This window comes from Uranotaenia lowii, chromosome 3 (assembly GCF_029784155.1).
Source record: "Uranotaenia lowii strain MFRU-FL chromosome 3, ASM2978415v1, whole genome shotgun sequence".
Classification (NCBI taxonomy): domain Eukaryota; kingdom Metazoa; phylum Arthropoda; class Insecta; order Diptera; family Culicidae; genus Uranotaenia; species Uranotaenia lowii.
This window is the reverse complement of record NC_073693.1, coordinates 101,776,231-101,796,457: the sequence shown is the minus strand read 5'-3', so window position 1 is coordinate 101,796,457 and position 20,227 is coordinate 101,776,231. Positions and strand designations below refer to the sequence as shown.

The following is a 20,227-nucleotide window of genomic DNA, read 5'->3' as shown; positions in this document are numbered from 1 at the left end:
GCGATGTTCCAACTCCAAGTGACAAAAGAAGGACTTGAAATTTGTTCCGACCTTATTAACATATGTGTTCCTAATTATGGACATGTGAGGGAAAAATGTATCGGGGTAACTAATATCAAAATGTTTGCCTCGAAGATTATGCAAATTTACATGAGATTGTTGCCGCAGCCATTGGTGTAGAGGATAGCCTCAAGTCCTCTAAGCCAACGGCATTAGGATCGAAACCCGTTCACGGCATACATGGTACACTTTCTATGAGTTGGTGGTTCTAGGATTTGTAAGATGCCAGCCATAATTACTTCGAAATATGGACGCTAAAAGTTAAGTTAAAGAAACCTCTTTGAGGAAACCTTAAGTTTCATTGAGATCCTGTATGTGTTGGTGTTCGTTTTTGTTGAAACTTACGGTTTCCTAACGGCAGCAACCGATTTCTGCTGCCTCGAGCCGAATCAAAACATTGTTTGTTTTGGTTCCTCTTGCTGTGTCCAATTCGCAATCGAGAACAATAGATCATAGATTGTTGATGACAGGTGATGATGATGATAAAAGCGGTACAAATGTTTACATCATCACACGGTTAAATGAGACTACTCAAATTGGGTTCGTGGTAACACAACTGTGTTGCCAGATATTATGGGTGAGAAATGAGTACTTTCCCGGTTAGGGAATATGAGAAGAAGAGAGCGATAATAGCAATCGCGAATGAATTGTGCAGTTATGTAATGACTAGACTGACGAAACATGAATAAAGATAACTCTATTCCACCACTGAAACCTGCGATTTCAACAGTTGTTTTTAACAAGACCGCTGCAAACTTTGTATGAAAATGTCCAATTTTCAAGTTTGTGTACCTCTCATAACTGTTTGTTGTTGGATGTTTTCGATGCCAATATTAACAATAAAATTTTTGGAAGCGATTCATTAAATTCTGAATTAGTGCAACGAGAAGGGTCAGATTCAGGAATCGGGGGGCTCGGAGCAATGTATCTTGGGGGTCCTTTGGAATCCAAATGAATTTTTCTACATGTCATCCCAGAAAAAATACAAGTAATATTTTAACATAGAATGGAACAGATGATTAATGCAGTATATTTTAGATCTCAAGATTTGAGACACAAATAGAGTATGAAATCCAAATGCAAAATTTAGAATCAAAGTTTACCGGCAGGAAAAAGCAGGAATCGCTATTTTTAAAAATTCATAATCTAAATAAGTATTTCAATTTCATGTCTTCAAGACACAATAATTTGTTTTCATGTAATGTGTTGAAATTTTGTTTGTAATTTGTTTGATTATTTAGGACTTTTTTTGTCATTCTTGCCATTGCTTCAAATGTGTATCTTGATTACAGAATATTTTTATTTTTATCGTAGGGTAAGATTCTCATCAGATTAAATTTTAAATTCAAAGACGTTCATGAAATAGTTTTTCTGAATGTGGCAAAAGTAACTTTTGAGGGCATAAATTCAGAACGGATATCGAATGTTCAAAATACAGATTCAGATCAGTTATCATGAAGAAAAATCAGATAAAAGTCCGAATTACCTTAAACAATTATTTTTATTTCTCACACAATTTAACACAGAATCACACCATCAAATTCGCAATTCAATGTTGAGAATGTTTTAATGATGAAAACAATTTCAGAATGATCAATAGGAAAATGATATGCTGAATACAAAATATTTACGTGAGCAGATGAATATTTTGCAATTGAAGTTCCTCAAAATCAACAGGTATAAAACTTCCGTTAAATCATTTGGAAAAGTTTCGAAATGAATTAGAAGTTTAGGGCTGGAATTGGAATAGAAATAAAAATGGTAGGGTAAATGATCTTGAGCGGAACTAATTGGCTCAATTCGACGCAACTCGGAATAGTTGACCAAGCGGTATGGACAGGGGTTATATCCGAACGAATATTTTTTTAGTTCAGCGGATAGATCTTGGTTTCTGCTTTCTAATGATGATTTGTAGAATATTTTAGAGTAAACGCCGATCACTCTAGAGCTGTTTTACTGAAGAAAGAATTCTGATCTTGAGCGGAACCATGCTGATCTTGAGCGGAACTAAAATATGATCTTGAGCGGAACCATTTTGTACTGTCAACATCTTTAATAGCTATCATTCCAAATCTTTGTGTAACTATGAAAACTTCAATTAAATATCATCTTTTAAGATTTTAAAGTTCAAAAATTTATGTTTTTACATAGATAACAAAAACTTAGCCTTCCAAAGTTGTTCTCAAAATATCCGTTCAAATTTATTTCTTACTTAAAAATAATTCACTTTGATTCACTGTATCTTATATTGAAAGAATAGATTCTCTAGACTCAAATTTTAGTTTTTTAACTCAAAAATAAGGTTCGTTTGTGTATTTGAGTGATTATTTGAATGTGCGTGTTTAGAGTTATATTGCCCCGAACAACTTTTGAAGGTTACGACAAAGTCAGTAATACAAAAGAAGATGCCTTAAATTACAGATTTTGCAAATAAAACTGTACATTGCTCTAAATCAAAGTGTTTTGTGAAAAAATTCTGATTTTTTGTACTTTTTTCGCAAAACTCAGTGATAGATTTCGGTGATGTTAATTCCTTTAATTTAATTGAAATTTTTTGATAAATTGCTTCTTTTTAATATTTTAGTTGGGAAAACTCAGTTAACATTGAAATTCTTATCAAACTTTTCTAATTCATAGGAAGAAATTTTAAAAATTTTGGAAATCTATTCAAAATTCTAAAATTCTGTGAAATCTGTGAATATTTCATATTTCTGTGTTCAGTGGCACAGATTCTGTGATAAAAATTTGCTCAAAATTCTGTGAAATTTCAGATTTTTCTTTGATTTCAGCATTCTTGCTCGAAACAACTTATTCATAGAACAAAATTTATAATAAATTCCAGTTTCTTAGGAATCACGATAAAATTAATTCATATTTAAAAAATATGGAAAGCATTTAGCTCAATAGATAAAATACTTATTTCCAAAACCGATTTCCATGAGCTCAAGTCTAAACATCAAACAGTAGGGAATCGGATAGGTTTTCAACCAGGCCACCAATTGAATCGTTAAGTATTATAAAATAGCTAACCAGATGTGCTTTGCAACACAGTTTAGAATTGAAAGAATTTGTGTTAAAAATAATTTGAATTTTTGTTTATTGGTATATCGTTTGCTATTGGAATTTCAACATCAAGAACTACCTCTTTAATCGAAAGCTGCTTTTTGGAGATCGAATAGTTATGGCAATAAAGATTGATTTTCATTATGAAATGATGATTTTACTTTATTAGCTTCATTAGTTCTCGAATAATGCCAAAAAATGTGTATGAAAGCCTTCCTCCACCTGACCATCGTCCTTCTGAAAGAAAGAATCGAAAACATTTCCTGTACTCCAATAAATTAAACATTTTGAGTGCCTGGTTTGATACGCTGTGACACCAATTAAATAAATTTTTAGTTTCATTCGAGCTTAATTTTATATTTTTTCTGTCCCTAAAGCTGATATAATAAGAAAAATAAAAGGGTGTTGCTTACATTCAGGGGTAAAACCTGCGTGTGAGACATAAGGCATAAGGCAGCGAACCTAGCGGTTTTTTTCGGAAGCTAGTAGTTCCGCTCAAGATCAAAGATGGTTCCGCTCAAGATCATATTTTACTTTTAAAAACTAAGCAATAAATTGATATTTTTATGGAAAATTTGTTTCAAAAACCCGAATAATGCTTTTTTAAGAATTTTTCTACCATTTTAATCATTGAGAATCATTTTATAGCGGCCAAGAGTTACATAAATTGACGTTCAAAGTCAGCATAGATTGGTGAAAATTGCAGCAGAAAAGCGCATGTTTTTAAAGCTTTTAATAACATTATTTCATTCCATAAATTTTAGCAAAAATGACAAAGATTGTATGAAAAGATCTTAAAAAAGTGTTTTATGAACATCTCGATAAGATTCCTAAATAACCATTGCCTAGATCTTAGGAAAAGTAAATGGTTCCGCTCAAGATCAGATTTCGACTAGTTCCGCTCAAGATCATTTACCCTATAGAGAATCTCAGTTTTTCCGATTGGTCCATTCAAACTTTACTTTATTTTTAATTATTATTTTTTAAATTGATATTCGGAAAAAAAGTGTACATTTATTTAGCTTTATTCATATGCATACCTATGCTTGAAAATAAGCCAACGCTCGAAAAAATTCAAATTTTAAATAATTTTCAATGTTTTTCTTCACTATTTTCGTAATTTTTTTTTCCGTCAGTTTAGATCGTGGGTGGTTAAGAGTTTCGCCAAAATACCCATATTTTGAATCTAGCGGACAGCAGAAACTGAATTTCTTTTCAAAAATTTTATGTCATGGATCTGTTGGCTCATTTTGTACATGAGAGAAAAATATGTTTCCATATATTCAGGAGTCTTTAGGATTCACCCAGGGTTTAGATGATACCCGTCATTTTTCCGGATATTGCCAGGATAAAATTTTGAAAAGCTTATGAAAAAGTCTTATAGTAAATTTAATCAATCATGAGCCTATCCATAAATTGCACATTTAAAAATTTCTCACAATTAGTCTAATAGTTTAAAGTTTAACAATATATTTTGTAATTTTGCAAGAGCTTTCTACCTAATGAAAATAAGAGAAGTTTTTCTTTAATCTGTACTGCAAATCTTCCGTTTATAACTGATAATTACTGTTATTAACTCAAATTTCGACAAATCTAAGAAAAACATATTGTATTCGCCTTAAAATCCGTAAATTTTTATTAAAAATTTTGTAAGATTTTTCTGCATTAATAGAAAAAAAACAAAAAAAAATACAAATTGGATTCAATTTTATTAGCAAGTTTTCATTCTAATTTTTTTTTATTTGGGAATTTGAGAAACGGCTTAAACGCTGCTGACGTGTTTGATAAAACAAATGAAAATTAAAGGTGTTTGTCCTCACTTTCTTCTAGATATTTTTTTAATTGCGTTGATTGTTGTTGATTTTAAAATATGCGTTCAATGTTTAATTCATAAAAATAGGGACCTCAATGCTCTGTACGCGATCGTTCTATCACGTAGGAAAATCGATTGATTCATCAACCAAAAAATCCGTAAAGTTGATTGAACCATACAGGAGGTGATTGATGAAGCAGGAAAACGCATAGCAAATTAATATTGCTCGATATTGGGCAACGAACTAATTTTGGACTACCTTGTCTAGCTCTCTTAGGAAGCAACAGACCATTGATTTTTTTTTACAAATATAGTTGAAGACCGAGCAATAAATATAAAAAATGTCTGTTACTCTAATTTTTTCACAGTTTTCTGAAGCGGGATTTGACTACCTTAAACTCTTTATTATTAAACGGGATAAAAGTTTCAATATACCTTGAGATGTACAGAAATATGTCTTAATGATTATTCTCAGGAATCCAGGAATTCCCGGAAAAACGACTGCCAGATTTCTCGATCCCTATCATTGGATATATGTGGGGAAATTGAACACTCTAAGTGAGATTCATATGGATTAAACGCTTTACATTTTAGAACAATCTGTTGAAACTTAACTTTCTGTTATACATTTGCCTCTTAATGTTAGAAATTGGGATACAAAGAATTTCAGAAGTGTTTTTAAGTTATTAATTCCAATAAGTAATTTGAGAAAGACAATCCGAGCCAAACGCAAAATGAACCCTAAAAAATCTAAAAACAACATTCTCATGACTCATAATATTTCCATGACTTATTCATAAATGATTTCTATCACAGCTTCCATGCAATTTTCTTATCGAACTGTGAAATTTCAAGTATTGTGATAAGGAACCATCATTAAAAAGAAATAAATGTCCCGGCTTAAATGGACAACAAAATAATCAGATTATTTAGCATACCAGCAGTGAAGGCGATGGAGCGAATTGGGAATAATTCGCTCGAGAAGTCCCACAAGCCTAAGGCTACAATGTCCGCCATTATTGCCTCCACCAGAATTTAACGTGCAAATGTTCCGGATAAAAAAAAAGGAAAAAAGCACGCTTCCAGAACTTAAGCTTCCTTGCTCGCTAACACCCTTGCTGTATTGGATCTTCCAGTTATATTAAGTAGTTTCATTGCAGCTTTGCTCCACCAGCATGCAGAGGACGGTAAGGCAAAGTCGAAGGGAGTTGATGCAGGAAAGATTAATTTTCTTCACTATGCCTCCCGGGAGCAAAGCGATGATCATTATCGTTTTCTGCCATTGCCGTTTCCTATAAATTTGTAGCTTTCTACCATCTCCTCTGTTGAGTGTGGATGTGTAGAAGCTCGATTTTCTCCCTCGTGTACATTCGATAGCAGGAGGAAAAAGCTTTCTTGAGAAAATTTTGCTACCGCTTTTCCTGTTCCTGTTTAACCTGCTTCTTTTGCTCGGTAGTTCCTTTCCGCAGTCTTGAAGGATGATTCTCGGGAAAATACAATGTGCTTCTCGAAGGGGCAAATGCGGGAGGGATGCGAAGTGCCAGGAAAATTATAGTTAATGGCTTCAGTTTATAGTGTGTTATATCTTGCTGCTAGAAGAAATGCTACATTGGAACGTACCACCTCCACAGATAGCAATTAATTATCATTCTTTGATCAGACTTTATTGGACAAGATCAAAGCTATCCATCTAATTAGGATTTCGCTAAATAAGACGAACGGTTTTTCTTTTTTGCACTAAACAGAGATTGAAAGTGTTTGATTTCAAACATACTCCATGACTCGTTAAGCAGATTGTTGTGCACTGTGATTAGTCAATGTTAAGCAAAAATTTTGAATGTGAAGATAGTTTTAATTTTTGTTTATATATTGGTCACTAAACTTTAATTTTCTATCCGTCTTTAGTCTTTAAATTTTGAAATGTTCTTAATCGATTAATCGAAGGGAAAATAATCATCGATGAAACAGTTGTTAAATTTTTCATCCATTAGGCATTATCATTTCAATCGCTCACAGTGAATGAACGTCTAGGACCATAAAAAGGATCATGAAGGAACTGTAATCCAGTGCTCGGTTCTGTTTGAGAAGACAAACAGATAGTCAACATAATCTTCATTAGCCCGGCTACCGGAAGCCAGCAAAGACACAGTCTAGAAATCTTCCTGGCAATTAAATCCACTAACCTATAAACAGAAACTTTACCATTTGTGATAGATAAGGACCATAAATAACTGAACAGTCAGTTGGTTCCTTGAAGAAGTAGGTACTGTTTACTGAAACAAGGAAACGGTATCCTCTTTCAATAGTAAATATCTGTAAGTATTTTCTTGTATCTGACTTACCTTGAGGTGATTAATTTCATCCAGCTGGCTCTGAGACTGGACTGAATTTCGATCGTGTTCCTGGTTTAGGGCGATCCGCAACTCGGAACAGGAACTGAAACGAGAAAACCGAGTCCATTAGTTGAGTTGTGACAAATTGTTGGATTTCGATAGTAATGAACATCTAATGAGATTGGTTTTTTTAACTATGAAATATTTTTAAAGAGAAATTAACAATAAAAAAAGGAAAAAATCAAAAACAAGATTAGATGGGAATACTTGGTTGACTATTATAATTTCCGCTTATATTTACGTGCATTCCTCCGAAGCGTTAGATAATGATGAACTGCCAGATTTCTTATGAGTCTTCGTTTCAGATTTCTGCAAAAAAAATGCAATCATGAATATGTTTACTTTATTTTGGTTACTGAATTTAGAACAGAACATTTCATTTCGAATTTAAAATTGAATAAGGAGAAATCAAAACCGTTTACATATCAAAACAAAACACTAAAACTCTAGCAAAGATGATGTTTTATTTCAGAAATCAGGTTAAAAATCAAATGAGGCTTTGCGAAACAAAGAGATATAAGAACCTTAAAGCTAATTTCGAGAAAACACGCTTTAAAGTTGGTGTGTTAAGCCATTTACACCCATATATCTGAATCTGTATATGTATATGTTTAATTGATCGTAAAAGTTTGTAAATAAAATTCTTAATATATAGGTACAAAATAACCAAATATAGTGTAAAATATTAAAAATCGATAATTTTTTCACTTAAGCCCCTTTCTCTCTGAGGGTCAAGTCTATGATCTTGATTTCGAAATTGGATTGGAATCATTTCCCAATTTTCTGGATTTTTAATTACCAACTGAGATTAATTTTTGAAAAACTATCAGCAAAAACAAACGCATCCGCAGTTTTATTTTGCGTTGTTTTTTTGGATACTTTGTACAGGTCAGCTCACTTCAAATGGCTTTCTTTCAAAACTTTTGGTTCAAATTTTGTACAAAAACTGTTTTTTTTTCTGGTAATTTAGGATAAAAGCAAACGTTTTCCATGGACATTCAAAAAAAAAAAAATTAAAATGCACTGCACATTTGACTCGTGTGCGGAAATCTGAAACTCTTAGTTTTCAGAGAGCCTTAGATTCCATAATCAGACTTTAAATCAAAACTTCTGCAAATCTATGTTTAAAATGATTGATTTTAGCTAAAAAAAGGAATTTAACACTCAGACTTCAGATATTGATTAAGAATCCCAATGTTTCATTAATATTCTTTAGAATCTTTCAGAATCACGTATACAAGGTTGCCGAAAAAAAATTCTGTGTTTTTGCGAAAAAAAGGTTCTGTTTTTCTGTGAATTTCCACAGAAACTTTGTGATGGTTTTCTGTGATGCAAAAAGGATAAATTTCTTTAAATACATTTCACTTAAGAAAAATCAATCAATATTATCAATCTTAGCATGGCTTTCAAAAACAATGTTAGAAATCAAAAACTTATGTTTACATCAAATTTACGTATAAAATTTAAAAAATCTGTGAAATTTGTGAATATTTGAAAAATTATGTGTTCCATGACAGAGATTCTGTGCTGAAAATTTGCTCAAAATTCTATGAAATTGAAGATTTTTCGAGCAGCAACCTTGCACGTAAGTTGGTTGCTCGAAAAAAAAGGGTTTTCTCTGTTTATTTGTCACCGTTTGATTTTGAAAGGAATTTCAAATTAATGGGAGTCATAGTAATTTTTTGAGCCATAACTCAAAACGTTTTTAATCTTCCGCAAAATATGGCTGGAATATTAAATAATTAAAATTCCTTAGTATCAAAGATTCAAAAAAAAAAAAAAATTGGTGCTTTAAAAAGTTTTGAATTTTGCTATTGAATTTCCTATAAGAATTTTTTTTTTCTTTCTAACAGTTCATCTCTAGATTTGGAACATCTAGAAAAAATGTGATCCATGATTGAATGAAAAATATTGGCTTAATCGATTTAAAAACAGATCGTGTATTAAAAACTCAATACTACGTCCTGATTTGAATATAAGACTTCAAATCTTTTCAGAAGATAAAGACCTAGAATCCTAAACTCAAGCAACGGATTCTAATCTGATTTTATATTGAAAATTCAAAACTTTTGGCTCTGTTAAGCTGGTTCCGATATCTGGTGTGAATTACACAAGGCAACAAAATTCACATTTTCTGAGGTGCAAGTTTTATAAGAAATAATATTGACTTATGTTTGAGCGCTGATTCCAAATATTTATTTTGGTTTTTTCTCTCAGCTCTTGTTTTCGAGATAACTTTTGTAAAATTTTTTTTGTAAAAATTTTGTAAACTTTATCGTTAAACCGTAGAACATAAAAAATATGTGAATATAAAGTAAGGATTCCCGAATTTTTCTCGCACGTATCTGGGCCGGGCAATTTGATTTGTAAAACTTGGCAAAACCGGGCAGTTGATTTCAGAATTTTCACCCAAACAACTGGGCAATATTCGGACAAATTTTGGCAAAACTCCAAAAAAAAAAATATAGAAAAATAATCAATGAGAAAATCACTTGAAACATCATATTTTTATCAAACCACATCAGCAGATTTTCAATTGTATTTCAGGTTTCCATATATCGTGTTAATTTTGGCAAAGCTTGATCAAATTTATTCGTTTTTAGTCGTTAAATAAAAAAAAATTAGTTACTCGATTTGAATATTTTGTTCGTTCATTTCATTAAAGTAAAAAAAAATCGAACAAAATCCGGGCATTCTACTAAAAACTCCATGCAACCGGGCTGGACCGGATTGTTCCTTAAATTTTGTTCAAAATATTCGGGTAAGTCCGAATAGAACCTGGAAATCTGACAAGCTTCATTTAAAGATTTGAAGTTTAAACTAAGGTTACCAAATTACCCGGATTTATCAGGGTTTGCCCAGATATTTAATATAAAAGTTGAGAAAAGTCCGGTCCTGCCCGGTTGCCCGGATTTTATTGAAAAAGCTCGGGTTTTGCCCAGATGTAATGTTTTATTTGCCAAATAATACATTAAAAAACAATTGTTGTAATTTTTTTTAATTCACGCGTCCAACACGAAATTTTTGAAGCATTTTTTATGAAAATTATCATAAAGGTTCTTTAGAAGCTTAAAATACGATTTAAAACTTCTGATATGGGTTCAAGAAGAAAAAAAATTTCTTGATTTTTGTTGAGTAATTCTTGGATTTTCGAATAAAGATTGCTCGGATATTGCTTGGAGTTTTGGGCGACAATTTCGAAATCAAAACCCAGATTTTGCCATGTTTTTAGATAAATTTTCCTGGATTTGTTAAGTATCGGATACGGACTGAAAAATTCTGACAACCTTAGTTTAAACGCAATGATCAACTCCCTTGAAGACCGCGAGTAGTTTTGACCTCTGAGAAAAATGTGATTTCAGTTTTCCATTTATTTAATTTTTCCAAATCTAATTGTAGGTATCTAAAATATTTAAAAAAAAACAATACGTCAAATCGTTTAGCAGCCTTCAAGAAAGTTGTTGGATGAGTTTAAATCCTCAATATCTAATATTCAAAGACTTTCTTGAATGTTTTAGAACAAGTTTTCTCATCTTTTTGTTGTAAAATTTCTAGAAATATTAGTATTTTTTTTTTTGAAGCGTTGTATCTCTAAAACAATAATATCTAGGCAAGATCCAAATCCTGAATAGAACGAAAGATAATAAATTGATTTGGAATCTGCTTTTAGATTTCATGTAGGTTCATTGTTCCATCAGTTACTAGTTGACCCGGAGTGCCCTTACATATAAATGTTTAATGACATTAAATTGCGGCTTTATCGGTGAGGGTTAAAGTGTTGAAATAAAAGACGAATAGAAGATCAGAAGAAAATTCTAAGGTGGTGAAAAGAGCGAAGAGCATTTGAAATAGAAGCTTGACCACATGCTAAATTCTTTGTCCCGCATCAATTAACTGTATTGAAGAAGTAGTACCCATGTAGGATGCACTACATTTTTCGATACAGTTAATTATGGATTTAGTATGTGGTCAAGCTTCTATTTCAAATGCTCTTCGCTCTTTTCACCACCATAGAATTTTCTTCTGATCTTCTATCCGTCTTTCATTTCAACACTTTAACCCTCACCGATAAAGCCGCAAATTAATTTCATAACACAAATGCACGGTGATTTCTATTCTTAAAATAAATGTTTAAGTTTGTTAAAATTATTTTAATCAAAATAAATTTAAATAAATTTTCATCATCAGCTCCTCCCCATATTTCTTAATTCGGAGGGGTTTGAAAGTATCATATAACTACTCCCAGTCTTTAAAACTGCTACACACCAAATTTCACTTTGATCGGTTCAGTAGTTTCCGGAAGTTGTTGGAATTGTGTCATATTTTTATTAATTTTTAAAGGAAGCCCTTGCCCCTACCCCAACCCCCCCCCCCCCCTCCTCACTCTTTCAAGTCGGAGTATTTTAGATTCTCCAACCCCAAAAACTCTTACAAATCAAATTTCTAATTGATTGTTTCAGAAGTTTTCGATTCTATATGGAATAGACAGACAGACGGACAAACAATCATTTTTATAGAATTATGTAGATGAGTGCCCTCATTACTTAAATGAAAAGAGCCTTTCAATACAACAAATTATACAATTAGATCAAAACCTGTTTTCCAAATCAATAAATCATCTCATCATATAAAAACGCTAACATTTATAAAGTTTTCACAAAATTTGTTCAAAAATTTTTCGAATTTAATCATATTTTTAAAATTTTTGTATAGGAGCCCCCTTTACAAAGCGGTAAACGTTTAGAAATCTTTAAATAATCTAATGATTAAACAGTTTTATTATGTGCCAGATTTGATTCAAATCGTTTGAAAATTATTCGAGTTCTGATATATTTTACAATGAATATGTAAGAACCCTCCCTATTTCTATAAAAATATTTGTGAATAAAATTATTGGTCCAACTACATCATAACCTGTCCTTATGGTAGTGGTCATTTAATTTATTTATGCCAAAGAAAGGTTTGTGTAGGAAGTTTGATGAAAATTACTAATAAATTGTATGGATTGTGTCATACTTTATGTACATTTTGTATGGGAGCCCCCTCTCCCTAAAGTCGGATGGGTTTGTAACTATTATAGATACCATTTCCGGAAAAAAATAAAAAGATCTATTTATCTAAAACTTAACAATTTTGAATTTTTTCACACGCCCTATCACCCAAAGTAGAGGTGTTAGACAAAATCTGAAAAATGTTTAAATTCAGGACGCCAAAATCTTCAAAAATCAGTAATCAGCATAGCAAAAATTTTGTTTGCTTGTGTTTTAAAATTAACAAATGATAACATTTAAGATTAAAACTTTTGTCTTACCTTAAAACTAATGACTGGCCTCAGTTTTTAAAATATCATGGAAAAAGTCAGGATTTTGCTGAATTAAATTTAAATTACTCGAATCCACTTGAAATCTTTGAAACAAAAATGGGATAGTAAGCGTATGATACGTTATTTCGTGAAAACACACTTTCAGTTGTTGGGTTAAGCCATTCTCGATACATGATTCTAAAATTACATTTTCCTCTCGAACGTTAAATTATGGATGTTAAAAAAATTCAAAAAAAAAAAATCAGAAAAAATCATCAAGTATAGTTTGAAACTCTGGGAGCCTTATTACAGTTTTGAGTTTTGCTTTCAACAACTTGCGAAAAAATTTTGGAAATTTTAATACGATTTGAGCTTTTTGCAGGAAAAAAAATCCTCTAAGGCTATTTAAAGTTATTCTCGCATTTGACTGGAATTTTTTGGGTTTAAAATCTGATCCAAATCATAATTTTGTATATTTTTTAGAAAATAAATCATGCTGATTTTAAAGACCAGACCACGCACGGAAATACTTTTGAATTACTTCTGGAATACTTCTTGAATATTTTCTGTAACTAAGTATGAAGTATGAAGATTTAAATCCATGATTGAAAAATTTAATCAAATTTGCCTGACTACATTTCACTATGAAAATAAGATTCAGTCAAATGTTGTAAGTTAATACTTAGGCATATGCCATGGTAAAAATCCTAGAATTCGATCCTACCAAAACCTAGAGAAAAATTGTTTATGCTATGAACGGATGCATTCATCCCTTGAATACTAATTTCAGATTTGAGTATCTGGTCCAGATCACCTATTCTTATGGATAATTTTTTCGAGTTTAGACATTAGAGCCAGATGGTAGTTTTAAATTTTAAAACACTAACTAGAATACCAGATACTTAAAGGACAAATTTCTCCGCTCAAGTATCAAACCTAAATTGAGGGTCTGAAGTTGTCTCAAATTTGAGACACACAGTCTGATTTGAGGTATGATTTTTTGTCATTTAAAAATTTCGTTTTCAAATCTTAGAGAAAATCTTGGTTTCAGAATCCTGGCTCTAACGGTAAAGTGATTTTTTTTTGCTATTGCAGTTAACTGCCAGCAAGACTGTCTTATATGTAAAAACAACGAATCAAGAACAACGACTTGAAATATTTTTTATATCATTCGAAGGTTTTTCGGTTAAAACTCTACTTCTTTCTTCACAGATATTAAGAAAATTGTTGTTGGATATTTTATCGTTTTCATAATGATGGGACGGCTTTGCGAGTATATTTCGCATGCGTTTTAAATGTACCCGCAAATTTGTCTCATATTTGGCATTTCTTTTCTCAGTTGATGAATCGATTCTCTCAATCTGCGCTATATTACTCATTATACTGGTTGTTTTCATGTTTGAAATGATATTTATGACGTATTTAAATAAAGATAACGTAAGTTTATCGTAAGGATCGAGTAGATAAAATAAAATATATGAAAACGTTCCAAAAAAGACCAAGAAGAACCTGTACCTTGATATATTCGAAAAATTTTCAGTCGATGATCTTTTTTAGAAAAACTCAATACATATCAAATTATTGCTGAATCAGAAACAACAAAGCATTTTGGCTGCGAATATATAATGAGAAAAATGATTTCCATCTGACACGCGTGTGCAACCACTTACGCGTATTTTAGTTCATAGATTTTATGAAAGTAACTGCATGATAAAAACTTGAAAAAAATTCTGACTACTATCTATCTTTTACAACGAACAGTTCAACGAGCCTCATTCGAAATTAAAAAAAATCAATATGATTGAAATTAACCATAAGGCAAAACTTAGTTTGTGAAAATTGTTATTTTTGGCAGAACTTTTCAAAAAACTTTTTTTACCTAGTCTAGCTTTTGTAATTTCAATTAATGCTAATTTTGTTCCACATATTGTTTGAATGTTTGTAAAATCAACATAAATCAGTGGAGCAATTTTTAAGCATTTAATAAAAATAGACATATAGGATAGCTTTACGGGTATATTTCATATGGGACAGACATGACTTGTTTTTTTTTTTTCAAATAAAAAGAACAAAGTTATGATAGTTTTAAATCTACTTGAAAAAAACTGTATAAGGTTTTTTAGATAAACTTAAAATGATGAAAATGCATTTGGGACAGTCTTGCGATTAGCGGCAGTAAACTTAGTGTTCAGATTTCAGACTCTTGCCTCAAATTTTAATGAAACTTATCAAATTATCAAAATTTTAGGAAAGTCATTATAAGCAATCAAAACATTGATTTTAAATCAAATTTCAAGTAAAAAAAAATTTCAGGTAAAAAAAATCAATCAATTATTACGAAAATATTTAAAAACTTGCAGAGTCATGTGAAATACAGTTTGCATTTTTCATGTTAAAAAAAGGTTTCTTTTTAACAGACTTAAAATATAATCATAGAATTGAAATGAAACTAAATTTTTATGTGTTTTTGAAGACGTAGCAAAGCATCCCTGTTCATCTTTTAGTATTTAAAATTATCGGAATAGTCAGTCTGATCTCTATCTTCAGATTAATGTTCAAAAAACTCTGATCAATCTAATTTTTTTTTTGTTTGCTAGAAATGTCCAGAGAAAAATAAAAAAATTGAATATATCGGCTTAAAAAGCTGAGTAAGTTGTTTTATAGACCACTAAAACTACGTTTGATTCGAAATTTTAGATGGCTTGTTTGGCGGCATGAAACTACGTTTATAAAATAACATTGAACTCGAATGTAGTTTGAAATGCTGTATAGTTAATTTATTAGTTTGATTTTTAATGTTTTCGTTACTAAACAAAATCTTGAACCGCTGTTTTTACTCCAAAGCGCCAATTTTAAGCAGTCTAAAATGTTGCGAGCAGACCAGAAAGAAAAAAAAAAACACCGTTACCGCCCAAAATATTCCTATAACGACTAAGATCCATCATCGTACGCGAGCTCTGTGCTTTCACCGGGGTCGTTCCAGGGAAGCTCTAATTAAGTGCAAATAATTTATTCCGCCCAACGTCCCCTAGCCTTGGACCTGCTTACCTCGCCAGCTGGAAAAAGATGGCTTTTTCACCCGCTAAAATGGTTTCCCGAGGAAAAAGTTTCAATTTTAAGTTAACATTTTTTGTTACCAGCTGCTTCTTAGAAAGAAAAAAATGAGATAAAAACTACAACAAAGTTTTCTTCGGAATGTGTCCTATGAAATTTATTTTGACAAACATCTTGAAAGTTGAGCATACAGTAATATCGCTTCTTTCCTTATTTCTCTCTACTCGGGTAGATTTCCTGCTTTGTCGTACCATTTTCTTTCATTTTTTAACGACTAATCTGCTGATGAGCAACACTCTCCCACAAAAATACATTCAACCGAAAGTTGGTACGTATACATACACTTATTCACACAAGCTCCGTCAGTTAACCTAAATTTTAATAAAAGCTATCGCTTGATGAGGACGACACCGACGACGACGTGCCACCATTTTTGTCATAATTTTACATCTGCCATCCATTACGAGCAGAGCGAGTGAGCAGAAGAGACTGATAAGCAAAAGATAAAAGAAATGGTGCATCATTTCTCCCACTCCTTCAACTTTGGGTGGGGGAGGAGGAGGGTTTTGGACGTTCAAAGATTCGGGGATGCTCTTCTCATGTAATAATCATAAAGAACAGCCGCCTTCCCCACCTTCATTTCCTGCTTCTCACTGCCCCGGTGTGACTGACTGTCATAAACGGGAAGTTATTTAATAAAATCGTAAAATTAATTACAATTAAAAAAGTTTTCCCTCGCGTTTGCGATTATTTTATTGCATTATTCTCGGGGAAATATTGACAAACTTCCCGAGAAGAACGAACCGAAATTGTGTACATCAGACGACCGGATTTTCATTTTTTTACACTCTTCGGGTGTCTTTCTTTTTGCAGCTTCGAGAAGAGACCTCACCTTGAAAGAAAATCGAGATGACCAACTTTTTTTTACAATTCGTTTATGAGAGGCCAACTTTATCTGAAGGATATTACATTTGTTTAAGGTTGAGTTTCCACATCTATTTTATTGTATTTTTATTGTACTTTCAATCAACTGCAGATTTTTTGTGCTTTGTAATTCATTCTGGACTTTCATTTCATACAAACCTTAGCCTCGTTGAACGACCTTTTAAAGAAATTAGTATAAATTTCTCATTATGCCTTCTGTCAAAACTGAAAACAATGTTGGAACCTTTGGATTCGATTCGAAGGAATATAAATTTTTTTGCTGTGCTGGTTTTAATTTTAATTTCTCCTTGTTTACGTAGTCAAAAATGTTGTAAAGGCGGCATCCATAAATTACGTAACGCGAAAAATTCACTTTGACCCCCTCCCCCCCGTATGTCACAAATCGTAACGCTTCGACATACCCCCCTATGAAAATTACGTAACGCTGACAATTACCCCCCCCCCCCATCTTCTCATGATTTTCGAAAATAAAAAAAACGTTCTTCAAAACGGAATTATTATCCATCCAAATCGCTTCTTAGTACTCATTGATGATAACTCTCTGATAAAATAAATTAATTGTCTAATTACGAGTTGCTCTGTGCTTGTTAACTAGTAATCTACCTTGTTAACTTTATTTTGTTCAAGCAGCATAACTTGGTATGCAAAATATACTCCACTTAGTAATATTCGTCAGAATAATCAAAACCGCTGATCGGAATAATCAAAATCAATTGAGAAAAAATAGTAAATTTCTAAGATTGGATTGAGTTCTTGGGGGTAAATATACCTAATATTCGGTTTTCCAACGGTTATTTCACGGATATCCAATCCATTGGTTACAAACCAGGTTCAATCTTGTTAATGCTTACAAATTTTAAGGTGGTTTAAGTTTACTCATCATTTAGCAAAAATTGCATGATATCAAAAAGCTGCGATTAAACTGAAATTTTTTAGGAAAAAATCGTTACGTAACGATGAGCATACCTCCCCCCCTCCCCTATGTCACAATTCGTAACGCTAGAGCTTACTCCCTCCCCCCCCCCTAGGAGCGTTACGTAATTTATGGATGCCCCCAAAGGTATCGCAGATGCTTGTTTGTGATATATCGAAACGTTCTTCCCTTGACAACGAAAACAGTGTCACCTGTAAACAGAAAGTACACGTTAATACGACGAAGATTAAGAATTTTTAAGCTTACTTAATTATAGGGCGTTCCAAAGTTGCTGCATTTCTAGGTTTCGGGGTGCTAAACTTTCGAATAATACTCTAATTTGGCGGCGATGTTTTTTTTGGATGACTATGTGAAAAAGTCAGGAAACGAATGAAAAACGTTATAAAACACTTAACAAAACTGTAACACAAGGGAACAAAAGATTCCATTTGGTAAAAACCTTCTTTGCAATTGATTCAAATTCTTTTATGAATTACTTGAAAATGTGGAAAATTTGTCCAAACGCTTCAAAAATTTAACTCTAATAACAGAAAAAAAAAATTCTCAAAATAGATATTTTTTGCGAACATTGGGAAAATTGATCTTTTCATTGAAACCTTTATTTTCAAAATTTTTGTGATGTTCTATAATAGTTTTGTCCGAAAGTGCACAACCTTATTGAATGAATTTTACCTATTTTAAAAAGTTTTCTCAAAAAATTAGAGCTAAATAACAGAAAAAATGGCTATTTTTAAACAGCACTCCAAATGATTCAAAATTAGTTCTTAAATTGTCTGCAATCAATGATTCCTAACTGAACATTATTTCCAACTTAACTATTTAAGATGAATAAATGTTTTAAAAGATGCAGGTTTATGAATTCGAAACATTTCATCCACTTGAAACTCTTTGATCCCAACCTGTCCAAGAAGCGTGAAAAGACTGTTAAAATTAAAGGCAATAATTGTTCGTGGATAAGCTTTGATTGTTGGAACCTGATCTAAATAAATCATAATTTCCTCAAAGCATGGCCATAGGAAGAACCGACTTATTCATAGGGGGGATTTATTGATTGTTTTTTTTAATGATTTGTTTTGCTCAATCTAGGCATCCATAAAAAAATTTTTAACACATTTTATTTTTGCAACTATATCTATGAATATTTCATTTTTGAGTAGTATAACATTGAACTATTTAATCGTAACTTAATAAAACACGTCCTAAAATCTTAAAAATGGCTATCTAAATTTGTATCTATAATGAAACCTTAACCCTTTCCTTCCCATGGTAGCACAGGTGATCCACAACTTTGCATAGATCGAATTTGAACTGGGCACTTTGAATCGACACCATTTTTTCACCGAATGTGTAGATATGAGTGAAGAAACATTGCAAAAAATTTGAAGAAATTCGATTCACAAGGTTTTGCTCGGCAAATCAAAAGCTGCACAAAAGTCGGATTTTTGTTCGAATTTTAATTAAGTCGTCATGTGTTGTTCAATAACTTGCCAATTTTCATAGTTTTCCTTAAATAAAAATACAGGCGCGCAGAAGGTCGTTTATTCAAGTAGAATTAGATAATGGTTTACTAAGATTTCAACTAAAACATAAATGTTCGAATAAGAAAAGTGGATCGCTGGGGAATACACAAAACGTACTTTTCTTTTAGTGAGCTTTCATCAAATCATTCCGTCCAATTTTTTTTCGCTTTAGGATAGCTTTTTCATCTTTTAAAATGACCACATGTCTCGAAATATTTTTAAATCTTCGTGGTTTTTTTTCTCGAAAAACGGTATGTTTTGTTTTTTGCCGCAAAGTGTCATGGCGGCCATTGTTCAAAGCAAAAATGAAAGTTTAAAAAATTTTAAAAGTCGGACTTTTGAGGGTTGGGTATACCAATAAATTTTTATTCCAGATAGAATCGTTTGAGTTTGTGATCAATCAGGTTATGAAATTCCATGTTTTTTGTTTCTAGTTTTTCATTAGCACCCTTTGTGTTATTATCTTCCCAATGGTGCATGTATGATCCACCTCAAACTTCAAGATCTTTATAAACTTAATCAATGCACAAATAAAATAAACTCAATCATCCAAACTCTTGAGCAAACTCAAAGATCTTAACCATATCGATGAGAACGAAACATTTTTTTTTATAAACATGAACCAACTTGAAGGTTTAAGATTAAAATTAGACTTTTCAAAAAACTTCAATATAATTAATGTTAAAAAACACTGTAAAAATTAAGAATTTAGTGCAATATTTTAGATGAAGATAGCTACATGTTTCTTTATTGGCAATTACTTTTCATTTCAAATCAATTCCATAATGACAATCTAGTGGAAGACATTTTTCGAATAAAAATTAGAGTTTTTGCATTAAACAAAACTTCCAAACCTAAAATTAAACTCAAATTATACTTCGTATTTCTCGCGTCAGGTTTCATTGCGTCGTATGAAACAAAATGCAAACAAAAGGTTGAATTAGGAAAAAAAATACAAAAACTGACATGAATAAGTCGCAACTTCCTAGCAAACATTTAAGCAGGACCAACAGAATATTTCAAACAAATAAACCAAATGAAATGATTGCATTTTTCTTACCAAAACAGCATATAGCTACAAAAGTGAAGGCGATATATCTATGATGATAAGATTAAAACGATTTTGTGGTGTTATTCTTCCAC

At 31.8% G+C, this 20,227-nt stretch overlaps 2 protein-coding genes across 14 annotated transcripts in view; one reads left to right on the top strand and one right to left on the bottom strand.

Annotated features, from left to right (window-relative positions):
• The window catches only part of LOC129757026 (glucose transporter type 1), an 875,183-nt gene that overhangs the window by 289,368 nt on the left and 565,588 nt on the right, over nucleotides 1-20,227 (top strand). The window lies entirely within an intron of this gene.
• Nucleotides 1-20,227, bottom strand: part of LOC129757024 (uncharacterized) — a 259,813-nt gene that overhangs the window by 145,281 nt on the left and 94,305 nt on the right. For both annotated transcript variants that reach the window (XM_055754109.1, XM_055754110.1), the window contains exons 6-7: nucleotides 7,571-7,638; nucleotides 7,279-7,372 (exon numbers count right to left, since the gene is read on the bottom strand). In XM_055754109.1, the coding sequence (XP_055610084.1) occupies nucleotides 7,279-7,372; nucleotides 7,571-7,638 (162 nt within the window). The remainder of the gene's footprint in view (nucleotides 1-7,278; nucleotides 7,373-7,570; nucleotides 7,639-20,227) is intronic.